General features: G+C 47.7%; 1 protein-coding gene and 1 long non-coding RNA gene across 5 annotated transcripts in view; one reads left to right on the top strand and one right to left on the bottom strand.

Annotated features, from left to right (window-relative positions):
• The window catches only part of LOC138503341 (transcription initiation factor TFIID subunit 12-like), a 413,461-nt gene extending 408,037 nt beyond the window's left edge, over positions 1-5,424 (bottom strand). Inside the window, exon 1 of one of the 4 annotated variants that reach the window (XM_069622973.1) lies at positions 5,136-5,424. In XM_069622973.1, the coding sequence (XP_069479074.1) occupies positions 5,136-5,369 (234 nt within the window). In that variant the 5' untranslated portion in view covers positions 5,370-5,424. The remainder of the gene's footprint in view (positions 1-5,135) is intronic. The other 3 variants (XM_069622974.1, XM_069622975.1, XM_069622976.1) reach the window with 3 other exon arrangements.
• Positions 1-19,106, top strand: part of LOC138503342 (uncharacterized) — a 249,913-nt gene that overhangs the window by 158,598 nt on the left and 72,209 nt on the right. The window lies entirely within an intron of this gene.

The raw sequence follows: 19,106 nt of genomic DNA, 5'->3' as shown, positions 1-19,106 counted from the left end.
TAATTTGTTAAATAAGAGTTCTTTAGAAAGTCAATTCATGTAACAATGTAAATATACATTTAAATTACTTTGCAGAATCAGAGCAAGTTAGTGGATAATCTTTGGATATGCTTCATACACAATTGCTACACCATGGGGTTACTTCAATCACAAGGACAGTAATGGCATTTATATATCACACTTGCAGATTCTGAGGTTGCAGAAAGGAAAGGTTTAAGGAAGGAAAAAGGTTAAACAGGTTCTCAGTATATGGGAGGACAAACAAATTTTACAATGAAATCTAGACCAGCCTTTCCCAGCAGTAACAGTCTAAAACAAGTTACCTCCTATGAGGGACAAACCATGTCAAAGTCAGTGGGCTAGAAGAGTCTGCAGGAACCCAGGACAGCCAAAGTCAATTTGAAACAGTCTATGGAGCTGAGGCACTTCTTAGAATCAAAATGTCTTGCACAAAGTTAGAGAGTTTGTTAGAAAATCACTTGTAGGGTCGCAAGCTGTGAAAACAGAGTTGGAATAAACTCTGAAAGTAAGCCACTGCAATTCCCAACTGAGAAAAGCAAGGCTACAAGACAGTGAGGTAAGTACCCCAAGTCTAAACAGTACCTCTGGTTTGAAGAAGATTGTTCCAGCTGGCTTCTGTCCTGTTACAGCGTTGCAGACCCCGTATTCCTGAGCCTTAGTCGTGGGGACAAGAGGGAGGACATCTGTAGGGCTCCTGCGGTGGTACTTGCGGCTACGGGCTCTTTTCGGTTCAGCGGCACTTTGCGGGTTTCAGCGCTTAGTAAACAGCACTGTTGCGGATCTCTGGTACCGGTTGGGCTTCCTTCACTCCTTGGGTCTGGTGAGGGGACTCTAGCTCTTGTCATCCTGCTTCTGGAGGGTCCTTAGGAGACTCCTGGAGCTTCTAGCCGGATTTCAGACGTTTCACTCTACTACGGATTACTCGACCCCTGGCACTTGGTTCTTGCAGCAATGAAGAAGTACAGCCAGACAGGGAAGATGGTCCAGTGGAGTTAGTCTCTGGATTAGTTGGTCCCACTAACCCAAGGGGAGAAGTCCATTCCGGAGCTTCTCTGTCCGAAAAGGGAGTTTCAGCACAACAGCAGGGCTTCACCGGGCAATTCAAAGGTCCAGGAGGATGCAGCAAGCTTCGTTCACGGTTTCTTAGTCGGGTGTTTCTCCCAGTGGTCGACTCTGCCTTTAGTCCCAAAACGCTCGACTTTTAAGCAGGTTTCTCCCATTCATGCACAGCCTGGGATGTCGATCACATCAGGGTCGCTGTCCTGAAAGGACAGCCAGCCATTCAGGACTGGTTGCATTCAGGTATTCCTAGAGACAAAGGACAGGGGAGTTTTGGTACCCTCCCTCACATCCTGTCCTTCCAGACACACTGGAGCCAGAGGCGGGACTCAGGGCTGAAGTGCGCCAACAGCAAGACAAACAAAGGGCTTCAATCTGTTTGACGCACAGAGTAAAACCCAAGAAAGACCTCACAAACAGAAAATGGCAAAAAAGAAGACAGGGGCCGTTTTGATAAAATGGTCACCCCTGGGTGCTATACTGCAGCCGAGGGTTCAGCCTGCGGTAGAAAAAAAATAAACCACTGCCACTAGTCATTTAAAAGTAGGGAGGGCAACATACAAATGTTACATGAGAATGTAGGATAAGGGGCTACTAGGTAACCCCCCAGCACTCCCCATAAAATGGTGTGTGCTGGACCCACAAAGAGAAAAGGTAAGTAAAGTCATTTTCACTTTACTATTCTTGGGAACAGTAGTTCACACAAGAAAAAAGGTATTTTAAACCTTATGAGAAATCTAAAGGATTTCTCAGTGACACTGCACTGAAGTTGATGTCTGTCACCATACAAAAAGTAGATGCATATGGAGTTTGTCAGACTCCCAAAACAGTGAAAACACATAATCCAAAGGTCAAAACACATGATGCAGTGGGAAAAGGCTCTCACTCACTCCAGGGTTAAAATTAAAAAGTCCTAGAGCTGGGGGTCTCTAAGGTTGAAGGGTATTAGAACAGAAATGGGAATTCTCCTTAACATGACTGCACCAATATATTCGCCAGTATTCACATGCACTCCTTCACACAAGATTCATGTTTGCTTTGCGCAAAATCCAATAATCAACAACCACAACGAAAAGAACCTTCAGGATAAAAAAAAAAATAAAAAGAAAAGGATCCAAAAAAGAAAGAAGCAATAAACAAACGGAACCACAAAATCCCCATCAAGTACCCACAACCTACCAAATACAAGCAACAACAAACCAAACAGCAACGACTAAACCCAAAAGACCATGAAAAACACCAATCGAAAGAGTACACCCACTAAGGAACACAACCGACGCATCATGCCTCGCCTCAAGAAAGACAAAGAAGCCAGAAAAGACAATAGAAATAATAAGAAATCCCAAACCACTCGGGAAGGCACGGACCAGCATGATCCCACAACCCCAAAAATCTCGACAAACAACTGAGATGGCCCAAGGAGACATACAAATAACAGAGCAAAGACAGACTACAATGCTCGCCACCTGTCCGCATACGACAACATGGTAACCAAAACAGTACAGCAACAATGAACCGACAGCCAACAAGCTTCACGAATACAGACCCAACCAGGACACCAAACGGATGACAACTAATAAACCATCCCAACCAGGTCTCCACCATGGACAATACCCCAACCAGAACAAGGAAAAATTGGAAACCATCATACTCACGCTACACCCCCTATATCACCAAGACTGGAACAACAGAGGGGTAGCGAACCTATTTACCACCCGGAAATGAAGCAACCCAGCCATAAACCTTATCGGTCTACTCGACAAAGACTGGCCAACAAAGAACCACCCCACCCAAAAGACTCAACAGGGAAAACCCCACCTGGAATGGAAACCCAACCAACACCACACTGGTCAGAACAAGCAATACTAACAACAACACAAAAGGGAAATCCAGCAAACTACACTGCATCCTCCTCAACATTAGATCCATGGCAAAACACTCAACAGAAACCAATGACCTCCTAAGCGAAGGAGGCACAGACGTGCTCTTCCTTACAGAAATCTGGCTATCAGACAACTATAAAGCCATCGCGAACGAAGCAATACCCGACAATTATAAATTAATTTATGCCAACAGAGAAAATCGAAGGGGAGGTGGAATCGCAATTATACACAAAAAACACACCTGGGCATCTCGAATCATCACAACCAACGCGGAAGACTATGAATCCCTGAACTCATCGACCAATCCAACATAGTATTCCTACTGATCTACAGACCATCTTGTTACAACCCCAACTTTGCAACAAAACTAGCGGACGAGGCCATCATGCTATCAACCCACCACGACAACCTAGGTTAAAGATCCCACCGATACAAACATAGATACAACAAAAGACACAACAATTGGATCACCAAGGCCATTGACCAATTAGCACCAGTTAAAACATTCAAAGCAACACCACCAAAAAAAACTGGCAGCAAAATGGTGCACAGAAGAACTGAAAAAACACCAAAAAACAACCGCAAAATGGAAATAAAATGGAGAGAACAATACCCCAGACAAGAATAAATAAAATACCAAAGACAACTAAAACTGTACAAAGCAACAGTCCTCAAAGCAAAAAATAAATAAATAAAAATAATTTTTAAAAAAACTACTACGCCACAAGAATCTCCAAACAATTCATAGAAAGAACTCCATCACCCCTACACAAACACTTTATGAGGGTCACTTACACCAGAGCAGGCTCTGTGTAGCAGCTGCACAGCAGTTACTGCGTCTGCGAGCCTTAGCCTGCGCAGGTATTATATATGTAGTCACTTACACCAGAGCAGAGTCTGTGTAGCAGCTGCACAGCAGTTACTGCGTCTGCGAGCCTCAGCCTGAGCAGGTATTATATATGTAGTCACTTACACCAGAGCACGGTCTGTGTAGTAGCTGCACAATAGTTACCGTGTCTGCGAGCATTATCTGGCACAGGTATTATATATATATATATATATATATAGTAACTTACACCAAGAGCAGGGTCTGTGTAGTAGCTGCACAGCAGTTACCGCGTCTGCGAGCATTAGCCTGCGCAGGTTTTATTATATATGTAGTCACGTACACCAGAGCAGGGTCTGTGCAGTAGCTGCACAGCAGTTACTGCGTCTGCGAGCATTAGCCTGCGCTGGTACCATTATATATGTACAGGGTCTGTGTAGTAGTTGCACAGCAGTTACTGCGTATGCAAGCATTGGCCTGTGCAGGTATTATTATATATGTACAGGGTCTGTGTAGTAGCTGCACAGCAGTTACTGCGTCTGCGAGCCTTAGCCTGTGCAGGTTTTATTAGATATGTAGTCACTTACACCAGAGCACAGTCTGTGTAGTAGCTGCACAGCAGTTACCGCGTCTGCGAGCCTTAGCCTGTGCAGGTACTATTATATATGTACAGGGTCTGTGTAGCAGCTGCACAGCAGTTACTGCGTCTGCGAGCCTTAGCCTGTACAGGTACCATTATATATGTACAGGGTCTGTGTAGTAGCTGCACAGCAGTTACTGCGTCTGCGAGCCTTAGCCTGTACAGGTACCATTATATATGTACAGGGTCTGTGTAGTAGCTGCACAGCAGTTACTGCCTCTGCAGGCATTGCAGAGCCTGAGCCTGAACCGTACCGTAAATAAACTTCGGAGCAGCTACTGTGTCTATACCAACAACAGGCTATCCCGTGGAATTTCAAAACCAGAAGTTTAGAAAATCACGTACTTACAATATTTAATTTCAACAAGTGATAAGTGCAACACAAGGAATTACAGCTTCAACGTGCACTCCTAGAGGATTCAAAGGGGCTCCTCTTAACAAAATAACAGCATACATGCCAACCCTCCCGATTTTTCAGTGAAAAATATTGCTATTTTTCACGTTCTCCCGCCTAAAAGAAATCTTTGCCCAATACATTCCTATGGGAACATCTTTTTTTCCCCGATTTTTCGGACGTAATCTCCCGCACAGGTGGGTTGAACTTGAAATGTTGGCATGTATGAAAGGGATAAGAACGTCTAAGTTGATGGATGCTAAAAGAAATGCATATAAAATTCACTACAAGAGCTGGATCGCATGCACTCACCTGATAGCCTGGAAACGGGACACGAGCGTTTCGTAAAGGGTAGTTTTCTAGTTCCCATTCGAGAAACGGACAATAGCAACACTCCGCCTCCACTTCATCGTGTGGGCTGCTCTGCGTCACGTGGGTTTCAACGTCCGCTTCATCACGTGGGCTGCTCTGCATCACGTAGGTTTCAACGTTCACGTCATCATCATTTTTGTAGGTGCTGGAAGGAAGGTTGATACTAGTTCCCATTCGAGAAACGGACCATCGGTTGTTAGGGCCATTTCTTAGATGGGAAATAGCTGCTTCAGTGTGAGTGAGCTAGTTCCCATTAGAGAAATGGCCCTTTTTTGCCCCCTAGTGGCTAACTCCTGTATAATAATGGGAACTAGCCCACTCACACAGAGAAGGCTAGTTCCCATTAGAGAAATGGCCCTTTTTGCTCCTCTAGTGGCCAAGTCCTGCATAATAATGGGAACTAGCCCACTCACACAGAGAAGGCTAGTCCCCATTAGAGAAATGGCCCTTTTTGCCCCTAGTGGCCAAGTCCTGCTATTTCCCATTAGAGAAGTGGCCCTTTTTGACCCTAGTGGCCAAGTCCTGCATAATAATGGGAACTAGCCCACTCACACAAAGAAGGCTAGTTCCCATTAGAGAAATGGCCCTTTTTGCTCCCCTAGTGGCCAAGTCCGGCATAATAATGGGACTAGCCTAGAAGGCTAGTTCCCATTAGAGAAATGGCCCTTTTTGCCCCTAGTGGCAAAGTCCTGCATAATAATGGGAACTAGCCCACTCACACAGAGAAAGCTAGTTCCCATTATAGAAATGGCCCTTTTTGCTCCCCTAGTGGCCAAGTCCTGCATAATAATGGGAACTAGCCCACTCACACAGAGAAGGCTAGTTCCCATTAGAGAAATGGCCCTTTTGCCCCTAGTGGCCAAGTCCTGAATAATAATGGGAACTAGCCTACTCAAACTGAGAAGGCTAGTTGCCATTAGAGAAATGGCCCTTTTTGCTCCCCTAGTGGCCAAGTCCTGCATAATAATGCAAACTAGCCTACTCACACTGAGAAGGCTAGTTCCCATTAGAGAAATGGCCCTTTTTGCCCCTAGTGGCCAAGTCCTGCATAATAATGGGAACTAGCCCACTCACACAGAGAAAGCTAGTTCCCATTAGACAAATGGCCCTTTTTGCTCCCCTAGTGGCCAAGTCCTGCATAATAATGGGAACTAGCCCACTCACACAAAGAAGGCTAGTTCCCATTAGAGAAATGGCCTTTTTTGCTCCCCTAGTGGCCAAGTCCTGCATAATAATGGGAACTAGCCTACTCACACTGAGAAGGCTAGTTCCCATTAGAAAAATGGCCCTTTTTGCCCCTAGTGGCCAAGTCCTGCATAATAGTGGGAACTAGCCCACTCACACTGAAGCAGCTATTTCCCATTAGAGAAAGTGCCCTCCGACCTGGAAAGGCAGAAAGGTCCTCTCGTCTAATGGGAACTAGCCCACTCACACTGAAGCAGCTATTTCCCATTAGAGAAAGGGCCCTCCGACCTGGAAAGGCAGAAAGGTCCTCTCGGCTAATGGGAACTAGCCCACTCACACTGAAGCAGCTATTTCCCATTAGAGAAACGGCCCTCCGACCTGGAAAGGCAGAAAGGTCCTCTCGGCTAATGGGAACTAGCCCACTCACACTGAAGCAGCTATTTCCCATTAGAGAAAGGGCCCTCCGACCTGGAAAGGCAGAAAGGTCCGCTCGGCTAATGGGAACTAGCCCACTCACATTGAAGCAGCTATTTCCCATTAGAGAAACGGCCCTCCGACCTGGAAAGGCAGAAAGGTCCTCTCGGCTAATGGGAACTAGCCCACTCACACTGAAGCAGCTATTTCCCATTAGAGAAACGGCCCTCCGACCTGGAAAGGCAGAAAGGCCCTTTCGGCTAATGGGAACTAGCCCACTCACACTGAAGCAGCTATTTCCCATTAGAGAAACTGCCCTCCGACCTGGAAAGGCAGAAAGGTCCTCTCGGCTAATGGGAACTAGCCCACTCACACTGAAGCAGCTATTTCCCATTAGAGAAACAGGCCCTCCGACCTGGAAAGGCAGAAAGGTCCTCTCGTCTAATGGGAACTAGCCCACTCGCACTGAAGCAGCTATTTCCCATTAGAGAAAGGGCCCTCCGACCTGGAAAGGCAGAAAGGTCCTCTCGGCTAATGGGAACTAGCCCACTCGCACTGAAGCAGCTATTTCCCATTAGAGAAAGGGCCCTCCGACCTGGAAAGGCAGAAAGGTCCTCTCGGCTAATGGGAACTAGCCCACTCGCACTGAAGCAGCTATTTCCCATTAGAGAAAGGGCCCTCCGACCTGGAAAGGCAGAAAGGTCCTCTCGGCTAATGGGAACTAGCCCACTCACACTGAAGCAGCTATTTCCCATTAGAGAAACGGCCCTCCGACCTGGAAAGGCAGAAAGGTCCTCTCGGCTAATGGGAACTAGCCCACTCACACTGAAGCAGCTATTTCCCATTAGAGAAAGGGCCCTCCGACCTGGAAAGGCAGAAAGGTCCGCTCGGCTAATGGGAACTAGCCCACTCACACTGAAGCAGCTATTTCCCATTAGAGAAAGGGCCCTCCGACCTGGAAAGGCAGAAAGGTCCTCACGGCTAATGGGAACCAGCCCACTCACACTGAAGCGGCTATTTCCCATTAGAGAAAGGGCCCTCCAACCTGGAAAGGCAGAAAGGTCCGCTCGGCTAATGGGAACTAGCCCACTCACACTGAAGCAGCTATTTCCCATTAGAGAAAGGGCCCTCCGACCTGGAAAGGCAGAAAGGTCCGCTCGGCTAATGGGAACTAGCCCACTCACACTGAAGCAGCTATTTCCCATTAGAGAAACGGCCCTCCGACCTGGAAAGGCAGAAAGGTCCTCTCGGCTAATGGGAACTAGCCCACTCACACTGAAGCAGCTATTTCCCATTAGAGAAAGGGCCCTCCGACCTGGAAAGGCAGAAAGGTCCGCTCGGCTAATGGGAACTAGCCCACTCACACTGAAGCAGCTATTTCCCATTAGAGAAAGGGCCCTCCGACCTGGAAAGGCAGAAAGGTCCTCACGGCTAATGGGAACCAGCCCACTCACACTGAAGCGGCTATTTCCCATTAGAGAAAGGGCCCTCCAACCTGGAAAGGCAGAAAGGTCCGCTCGGCTAATGGGAACTAGCCCACTCACACTGAAGCAGCTATTTCCCATTAGAGAAAGGGCCCTCCGACCTGGAAAGGCAGAAAGGTCCGCTCGGCTAATGGGAACTAGCCCACTCACACTGAAGCAGCTATTTCCCATTAGAGAAACGGCCCTCCGACCTGGAAAGGCAGAAAGGTCCTCTCGGCTAATGGGAACTAGCCCACACACACACAGAAGCAGCTATTTCCCATTAGAGAAACGGCCCTCCGACCTGGAAAGGCAGAAAGGTCCTCTCGGCTAATGGGAACTAGCCCACTCACACTGAAGCAGCTATTTCCCATTAGAGAAACGGCCCTCCGACCTGGAAAGGCAGAAAGGTCCTCTCGGCTAATGGGAACTAGCTCTCTCACACTGAAGCAGCTATTTCCCATTAGAGAAAGGGCCATCCGACCTGGAAAGGCAGAAAGGTCCTCTCGGCTAATGGGAACTAGCCCACTCACACTGAAGCAGCTATTTCCCATTAGAGAAAGGGCCCTCCGACCTGGAAAGGCAGAAAGGTCCTCTCGGCTAATGGGAACTAGCCCACTCACACTGAAGCAGCTATTTCCCATTAGATAAACGGCCCTCCGACTTTTCTGCCTCTCCAGGCCAGGGGGCCGTTTCTCTAATGGGGAAATAGCTGCTTCAGTGTGAGTGGGCTAGTTCCCATTAGACAAGGGGACCAATTGATCTCCTGTTGATCATCAACTTGTCCCGAATGTCCTCTTTCTGATAATATTCAAAACAACACTTTATAGCCAACCCTCACAGTGCTGTAACAAACTCCTAAATGGTCTCACAACATTTCTGATGTCTGATGGAAAATTGATAACAAGCCAAAATGTTATTCCCCTTCCCTCGTAATGCTTGTCCATCTTGGCTATGCATACATCAAGCTGGTTGCCCATCTTGATGCATTCAGCTTGTTTTAAGAAATTGTTGTCCAGCCCGACCTCGACAAAGAAACAGTGCCTCTTTCTTTTTACTCAAATAATTAGGACCATATACGGCTAACATATACTTCTGGAATCTTTCTTTCGATTTAATAATCTAGGAATAACCCAGTGCCTGGTATATTTCCCATAATCTTTGAATTCGTTTCTGTTGCTTCCCTATTTTTGTGCTCTTGGTATTTGTCACCTTGTTCACAGGGACAAATGTCTGTAATCTCCCTTTTAAGGTGCAATGAAAAAACACCTCTCAGAGTAACAGCCAATTGTGCTACGGCATGCTCCCTTCTTTATGTGTGCAAGTGTTTCTGTCGGTCGCTACAGTGCACGTGGGACAGGCACAGCACGGAGCGCAGTGCCCACAGTGAAGGCCTTCAGCTTGTTACATAGCTAAGCAACAGACATGTCAACTCCTTATCATGTCTAAAATTGCCAGGTAACAACTTGCAACACCGGACGATGCATCCTTGGATCACGTGTTCTGTCGTCTGCATGCACGGCTATGCTGCTAGGGTGCTTCCTGTGTCCTCATAGGCTCACGCACAGCCCAGATAATCCCCAATACACACCTGGAGAGTCCCACTGAGCCACCTTTTTGACCGTGCAACTAACCCTGTACCTGTTCAGCCAGGGCAACCACACTCAATGGCAAGTGCAGGCTCTTTGTCATTGCCGCAACTCATCACCAGTTAAGGAAGTGAACCAGAACACAGCCAGTATGTGTGACTTTGTTTCTTTTAAGTTCATCTTTATGCTGTAACAACTCTCTCTGTCCTCACCCTTACACCAACCACCATACAACTTGCCTTGCATTCTCTTCTAGTGTTCTCTGTTCACATTCCACACCCATAAGATTCCCTCTGCTGACATTCCTAACACTATAAGGAGTCCCCCTTTCTTCTAGAGGACTTTAATCCCATGGCCACTTTCCGTATTCTAATATTACTCAACTAGAGTTGTATTGCCAAGTGGGAATGGTTCAGTTAGTCCCCCTCTAGTGCTCTATATGAGCATAGGTTGATCCTCCTCGGATTGACGACGCATTGGCCCTATTGGGCATGAAGATTTGTTTGCTCTCCTGGCCAGAAAGACCATTTGTCTGTCTCGGGCTTGAAGATGCGCTGGCACTCCTGGGCTTGAAGACAAAGATAGGCCCTTCCAGGGGCCAGAAACTGATGATGTGATGCATCGGCAGGGCCAGAAACCGAAGAGAGGCCCACTCAGCTTGGTGTTGAAAGTTAAACCACGGTCAAGTGTGTTTACCCAGGGTACTGCACCCCTCCTCATCTTTCCAATACCCCTCTCTACTTTTGATGGGCTAGGTATTAGGTTAAGATGTACAACAAGGCACCAGCTAGAATAATACTTAATGGACACAGGCTTTCGTCCACACCATTTACCTTATTTTCAGGGTCCACCTTCTGCACTTCTTCCTTCCTCCACCTTCCTTTTCTTCCTCAGTACCTTTCCAAAAATGTTCCTCCATCGGTGGCCCTCTTCCTACACCGATTTTGTCTGTACCTTTTAAACTGTTCTCCAAGTAATTTCTTCCTTTCTCTTGTGTCTCACCTTCCATCTCTGCTTTTCCCCCTTGCTAATTTTCCCCTTTTCACGCTGCTCTCCCCTTTCCCTTCCTTTGACGCATCTTCACCTTCCTCTCCCATCCACCTCAAGTCTTACTCTCCTTCAACTCCCTTCGCCTTCCTTCTTCCTCTTTTACTCCGCTCTTTACTGCAACGCTTGTTTCCAAACTCCCATACCAGGCCTTCTACCAAAGCCTCCCTGTATAGTCCTGCCCCTTTTTATACTGGAAAAGGAAAGGTGTTAATTAATGTGCCCAACTCCCTGTGTGTACGTGACAAAGTGATTGGCTCTTCTGAGTAACTCGCCATCTTCAGATCTAGGGATTCGTATCAGTTATAAATTGTCAGCTGCCAACTTGAAGACAAGCAGCGCTGTCATGGTAGCTGCCTGACCCCACCATGGTGCCTCATGCAGGCAGCTGCACAATAACTCTGCCAACCTTGAACCTCCTTATATGCCAACTTCATTGCATACCCAAGCTCAAGTAGGTCTTTTCCACAGTCCATCCTGCAGACTGTGTATTCAAATGTACTTTTAGTGGGATCAAAGACGATACCCACAAATCTTTTGACCTTCTAATGCAGAGTTGTTCATTCTTCAAAACTCTACCAGATCTTGAATTACAGACTGGTACCTGGCAAAGGATAAAGTGGATAGAGTAGACACCTTGGGAATAGCTTATATACTGGCTATTATCTTTCTGAAAGTACAGGCCCCTCCAGGGTCTCGTAGCTCCATTCCCATATGTCCACCTAGAAACATGGTCACAGTTCTCTCCTTTTTTATGCTGTCACTCAGTTCATTGTTGTACTCAATATGTAATTCTTTTCATTGACAGTTTCATATTTTAAGTCATTTATAATCCATGAAAGTATTTATATTGTTAAAGTAGGCCTTATTTTCATTTATTTTATTACTTGAGTTATCAGTTCATGGTTCTTACATATTTATCATATTCAAGATTTATTATAACCATTTAATTGGACCAAAGTGTGAAATATCTTAGCCGCTGGCATAATTATGGATCTATGTGTTGAAATTGAACCTGAAGTAGTTGCATTTTTTCCAAATGTTTTGTACCAATTTTTTTAAATGTCAGATTTTGGGGTAGGTCGCTGCCACTGCACTTGGGGGTGGTGGACTCACATGGGAGACAGATGCTGAAGGCCGGGGACATCACCTCCAGCCGTCCTTGAGTTTTGGCTGGGCTACATTACAGCTTTTCCCTTCGTGGAGGTTTAGGCACACTGCCGGGGCTCCCTGGTGGGGGAAAGCTGTAACATAGGCCAGCCAGAGCTCCAAGATGGTTGCAGGTAAAGTGCCCGGCCTTGGGCGGCTGTCTCCCATGTGGGTTGACCATCCCGCAGCCCAGCAGCGGTTCCAGGAAGCCCAAGAAGGGTGTCACTCCCTCAGGGTAGGTGACCCTGTCAGGGCTCCCTGGGGCAGCCGCTGCACTTGGACATGGTCACTCCATATGGGAGACAGCTGCCCCAGGCCAGGAACAAACTATCCTGGAGTTCTGGCTGGCCTGACTTACAGCGTCTCCCTCTGGGAAAGGTCGGGGAACCTGCCGGGGCTCCATGGGAGTCCTGCTGCACTTGGGGATGGTGGACCCACATGGTAGTCATCCAAGGCCGGGGACATCACCCCAGACCATCCTGGAGCTCTGGCTAGGAAGCATTACAGAATTGCCCCTCAGGGAACGGATGGAGACCCTGCTGGTGCTCCTTGGGACTGCCATTGGACTTGGGGGATGGTCAACACTTTTTCACCCAGGTAGGTACACCCACACGAGGTACTGTTTTCATCCAGACACCTTTGGGAAGGTAGGCCATGTGTTGGCGGTATGTTTCAGTAGTTTCCAGGTTGGAAATGTCTGAAAATTGTGTTTATTTTCCCTAAAGTTCAGACTTTGCCGGGCTTTTGGGTAATAAGTTCTAGGGCAATTGGCACAAGTCAGACCTCTGTGGGTTCCTACGGGAGTCTGCTCTCCTGAAACACTTGGGTTACCAGTGGTTTAGCCTTTTCCATTTGCACCCAGGTAGTTGCACCGACACATGAGGTACAGTTTTCGTCAGGACATGTGTGTGTATGTAGGATGGTAGGACATTTGTTGTTTTCTCTTGGTTTAACATTTTCATACATTTGCTATTGCACTTTGTTACACAACCCTTTAATTTCCCAAATGTGAACTACATGTAGTTGCCGATTTAAGCACTGTATGCTTTTGTAACCTGCTCATGTCACCTACCCTTCAAAAGGGCTGTCTGTGCTCTTTCAAAAATGGTATGCTTGCCATTCCTCACATTTATTTTCCTTATTTACACATGCTAAGTATGTCTGTTTAGGCCGTCAGCATAAAATTCCTGTGTACTATGGCTCCGTTTTTGGTTTATGGTACATGCGATTTCCTAACTGGAAAAGTCAGGGGAATGTAGCGGGGCACTGCTTTTCTCATTATTCATAGAAGCCATTACCTTACAGGTCCAACCATTTCCAGCACATACCTTTTTTAACTGTCATTTTTCAAATCTTTCCCCAAACTATGGGCATTTTCCCTACATAGATGTTGCCTCACCTGCGCAAATCACTTTTCCTAAACTTGGAATTTCGATTACTTTTCAGAAATGTATGCCTTGGTCTTCCCTTTCAGCTTTCCTACCCTCCTCTTCCATTCCGTCCACGCATGGACTATTGGGGGGATATGGGGGAGTGGGGGTAAACTCGCATAGCTCTCACAAAATTGATGGCAACCTTATTATTTTGGTTTTCACTCAACCTGTTCTTGAAAGCCTGGAAAATGGCAAATTCAGCACAGTAAATCATTTGTTCCTAGCTCTTACAAGGAAACACTCACAGGCTTCTTTGTACATAATTTTATTGGCATTGTCTGAAAAAACACGAAATGTGCTCCGTTTTCGGTTATTATCTCTCACCCCATACAGCAAACTAGGATTCCTAGGTGGCGTTATGATCATCTACATGTGGGAAGAAAGGGGGCCAAATTTGAGCGAGATATCACATGTAAATAAAGCATTACAAGGGATTGAATGGCGACATACCGAAACCACCAAAAAAGGGCTTGGCGCGTGGGGGTGGGGCGGGGGGGGAGGCATTGGCAGTTAAGGGGTTAAAAACAAATAACACATTAGCTTAAAGAAATAGACAATTTGGTAATTAAGTGTTTTTATTATGACAAGTGCTTACACTGTAAAGCAACATATAATACATATACATGTGTAAACCAAAGATCAAATTGGTGGAGCCATATGAAGTGAACCTGTTTTACCTGGGGGATTGGAAGGAAAAAGAAGCCGAATAGTGAAACATTTATAGAAAAACAGTTCTCATAACTGCACATGAGTCGTTGCAAGAATTGGATAAAAGAAAAAGTAAACTTTATTATTGCAAATGTTCACAATCTTTTGTCACAATATTTCCTGTAAGGGCTCAACAGATATCACGACTTAACACCTTCAGCAGGGGCACGATGATACACAGTGCCAGAGGTTTGTAACGCAATTATCGATCTATAAATTATTTGCTTTTCATAATGGTGCTGTAATGTGAAAAAGTACAGGTAAACTATAGACAACTAAATGTCTCAGAACATTTCCAAGTTAAAAATGTCACTCGAAATATGGATTTATAGGACAGTGAGCTAAAATAACATGGAAAGCAACTCACACTGCCTAAAATTAAAAATGTGATTAGAGTGGAAGGAACTCAGAAACACTTGACACTTTTCTCAAGCACACCTGGCACTTTTTGAATCTGTTATTCTCTTTGCACTTTAATCAGGCATTTCCAATAGTTACGATTTGCCTTGAAGTAATATGGTTCTGCTTTGACTTTATGACGCATTTGCACACAGCAATTTTATATGGATGTATAATGGATTTATATGTACAAGGCAGTTTTGTCAGTATTTAATATCAGGCATTCCAAGCAGAGTGGCCGAGCACAAATGTACAAACAGAATTTGGCCTGTAGATATTCTGCCCCAGTTCCATAAAAGGCATGATGTACTAGACATTAGCCCTTGACCTGAATGGGCTTGGCCATGGGTAGCCAATAAAGATGGTGCACACATGGAGTAATGTGAGCACAACTAGGTGTGTAAGTGGCTACTCTGGCTGCAGATTTCTGCAGGACCTGAAGGTGCCATAAGAAGTAGCCAGTTTGTGCCAGAAATGGGGTGTTGCAGTGTTCCATGGAGGACATAACAAGTAAGGACACCACAGGGGCACGTAACTGAGAAAGGAGTAAACAAAGAACCTTACTATGGGGTTTTCAGTTGAAGATGGCCCCTTTGACATACTGGACTTAGCTTTTCTGTCTGCGGAATCTCAGATGACATATTTACCTGTAAAGATGGCCAAAAAGAGGGGGTCCAAAAGGCAGTAGAGGAAGGAGGGCCCACCACCAACACCACATTTTTTTTACCTTGAACCAGCTATTACACATCCATGCACCCACAGCTTCGAGACAGGACCTAAATCTGGTAGCTGCCTTGACAGGAGAGATCTAAACGGACCAGGATCTGTGTGATCTGTTAAGAATAACAGTGGAAGCCGTGATAGCAGATAAGCTTGGTAAGAGGTTACATGTACATGTTAAACAAAACCTGGAAGATGGAGGAAACCTGAGGGGATCCACATCTCAAGGCAGACGGTACAGAGTGAAAAGGGGGGGGATGGAAATTGACTGTTCGGTTAGAGAGAAGCAAAGAAAACCAGGAAAGTAAGTACGGCACCAGAAAGGCCGGCCCAGACGAGCAAGGCGGCATGGTCAACGGTATCAAAGGCGGCAGATAAGTCAAGTAATAAGCACCGACGCTGCCAGAGTTGTGCAGCCAAGGCGCATCATCAACGTTGGAGACCAGCACCCCCTCTGTGCCAAATCCTGGACGAAAAATGGATTGAGAAGTGTGGAAGAAAGATTACTCAAAGGGCAGATGAAGGTTCAAAAAGCTTCATAAGAAGATTCCAAAAGGGCCCCCGTGACCACCCCACCGTGAGGAGCGCGCTCCTCCCCGGTCATCCGAAAAAGGAGCAATAAGCGGCGTTACAAGACCCGAGGGCAGCAAAAGCAAAGGGGACGACCCGTGAAGCGAGCGGTCCCCAAGAAAACTCCAACTGCAGCGTTTGGGGGCAGAGTTAGTGGACCTGAGACCGCCAGCAGTGATGCCTGTGTGGGGACTGGCAGTCGAGCCGGAGGAGATCAGCGAACCCACGCGGGTGGTGTAGAAGACGCAGGGTGCCCATTCAGCCAAGGCAACATAGGCGTGACTGGGGAGTGTGAGCGGACCACCGTGGATCCACTGGCAGTACAGCAGAGCCGGCGCAGCCCGGACACCCAGCTACAAATGAGAGGGAGCGGGTAGTATTCCCCTGAAATCCTGCGCCTGCCTCTGCCCCATACAGCAAGCCCGGCTCCACGCAGCGCAGGGCCTCCACGAACCACGCGGCGCAGGGCCCCCATGAGCTGTGATGCGCCCCAGCTGGCGCAGGGTAAGTAGGCATAATTAAGGGAGTTGGCAGCCATGAAGCAGGCGCACGCAAGACGCTCCCCACCCAAAGAACGGAGATGGAGGTTTATGAAAGCATCTACCCCAGCGCACCATAACCTACACTTGGAAGGGGACCCCCTTATGGCAGGAGACCCGCAGCATACCCGGACCCCGGCAAAGGCCCATTCCCATACCATTCAGCAACATCAGAGGCAAACTGCAGTAATAGAAGGGTGACAGCACTAAGTCTCCTGCAGCATCCCCCCCTCTAACGGCCAGGGAAGGAACCCGGGGGCGAGGGGTGGGGACGGCACATGCCCCCAACCCTCAGCATTTGACTCTGCAGGAGAGCGCTGCTTCGCTCCACCACCCACCCTTATGAAAACTAACCCTGCCATGCAAGATTAACCGAGAAGGAACCTCCATAGGTTCAAGAGCATACTTAGAGGCTCAGGAGTGGCGGGAGCACGGGGGCCCCCCGGGAAGAAATTCAAGAAGCTCCTGGACTCCAGGCCAGTGTGACACTGCGACCATATCCACTTTCACCTTTGAGCATATTAGCCCCACGGCCCCCAGGGGGCAACCAACCTAGGCTCTAAAGGGGAGCTAGACCCCCGCTGCGCACAGGAGGGAGAGAAAAGAGTCCCCTTCCTAGAGAACAACTGGCCAATCCCCTGGGGTCAAGAAGAACCTCAGAGGCCTGGGAAGAAGCCCCCTACAGTAAGGTGCAGGCAGGCACTCGCCATCAGCAGGGAATGTTGCGCAACAAGGCCAAGGAGGCCAAAAAAGGCCCCTCAAGGGCCAAGATCTCAAGAAAACAGAAGGGACCCTCCAAAAGCTATGGAGAAATGAGGGGGAAGCCCCGGAGGAAGAGGATCCATCGGTGACAGAGAGGCAGCAGTTGGAGGAACCCCTGACGCTACCACAGGGGCAAGAGATCACGAGCAAGGGGCTGCAATAGTGCTTTAAGGAATTCAGTGACCAAATGACTGCTACCCTTCAGACACAATTAAGCCTAATACGCACAGAACTTGCACAATCCCTGAAGGACATCAAAGGCGACAGTTGAATTGATAAAAATGAAACGCAATTCAAGAACTCACTTAAAACACCCGGAAGATAGATGTATTAGCGAAGCAGCAGGCGGTAGCGACACAACCTGGAGCTCCAAGCCAAGGACTTGGAGAACCGCTCGGGAAGGTCCAACATCAGGGTGAAGAGGCTGCCAGAAAGTGTGAGCGATGCCGACCTCAGGGAAACAATGCAGCACGTGTTCAAAGATTTGCTGGGCATGGCTGGGGGAGAAATTCTCAGATTGAAGGTCCGCAGCGAGAAGAACCCGGGGCCAGGCCAAGAGAAGTGGCGATGGCTTTACAGCGATACAACCGAAACAAATGGATCCTCCAAGCGGCGAGGAAAGCAACCCTGATAAAAGTGAACAGCGCCGTCAGAACTTTTCCAGGACCTGGCCAAATCCATACTAACAATGAGGAGGCAAATGGGCCCGGTGACCAAAGCCCTTACCAAAGCCCAGATAAGATCCAGGTGGACATTCCCCTTTGGAATGGTCTTCAAGTGGGAAGGGTGCCAACACCTCATCACTACGTTGGATGAGGGACCCAAGATCCTGAATATTGAAGAAAAAGGGGATGCAGGGGGAGGACCTAATAGGAGGCCAGAACATGAAAGCCACCAAGAGAAGCCATGGGAGTGGAGAAGAGTAGAGAGGTCAGAGCAGAGACACAAACAATTGCGGATTCCGGGGGGATAGCAACCGAAGCCCCAGGCTGAATAGGCTGTCCATTTAACAGCAGCAGGGGGGATCATGAGACAAGGGTTAAGACCCGGTGGGGTTACACAGGGAATGTCAGCCTAAGGGTCGGCTCCGGGAGACGGGGGGGCTGGGGGCGTGACGGATCTTGGAAACAGGGGAGAGCAGAGGAATGGCTCTCCCCGCACAGTTATTCTCTGGGATGGGTACGAGATCCAGCAACCTAGGACGACGTTACGGCTTGGGGAAGTTGAGCCGAGTCCAGCCGGAGGGGGCGATGTTACGGCCTGGGGAAGTTGAGCCGAGTCCAGCCGGAGGGGGATTGTTTCGACATGGTTACTCTCAGAACGTAACGGGGTATGGGTAGGGATCCAAATACTAAAACTCAATGTTAGAGGACTAAACACACCGACTAAAGAGACAGAAACTGGAGAACCTCCTCCAGGATACCAAGCCCGACATTGTGACGCTCCAGGGGACCTATATCCGTAAGCAAGACAGATACAGAATGAAGTTGAGGATAACACCAGCTTCTGCAGGCCAACGACAAGAGCAAAGCTTGAGGGGTCCTCATAGCGTTTAGACACCTACCTGACGTCGAAATAATAGGCACAAAAGTCGACAAGGAAGGTAGATTCCTCTTCGTCCAGCTACAATGGGGGGTGGCCTCTCACAATCGCCACAGTGTACGCCCCCAACTCCGGGCAGGACGAATACTTGCAGGGGATTTTGGAGAAGCTAAACCAATTAAGAACAAGCCAGCTAATACTGACGGGATTTTAACTTGGCGTGGCGCCCATCCACAGACAGAAGCGCAGACAGGACACCCACATCTGAAGGCCCATCTAGTAAACTACAGGCTAGCATAACAGAATGGCATTAGCAGATACATGGCATGAACTAAAAGGGGACTCCAAGGGGTATACTTACTACTCACATGTGCACCGAACATTCTCAAGA

This window comes from Ambystoma mexicanum, chromosome 11 (genome assembly GCF_040938575.1).
Source record: "Ambystoma mexicanum isolate Mex_15411 chromosome 11, UKY_AmexF1_1, whole genome shotgun sequence".
NCBI lineage: Eukaryota > Metazoa > Chordata > Amphibia > Caudata > Ambystomatidae > Ambystoma > Ambystoma mexicanum.
This window is presented reverse-complemented; position numbering and strand designations above follow the sequence as displayed.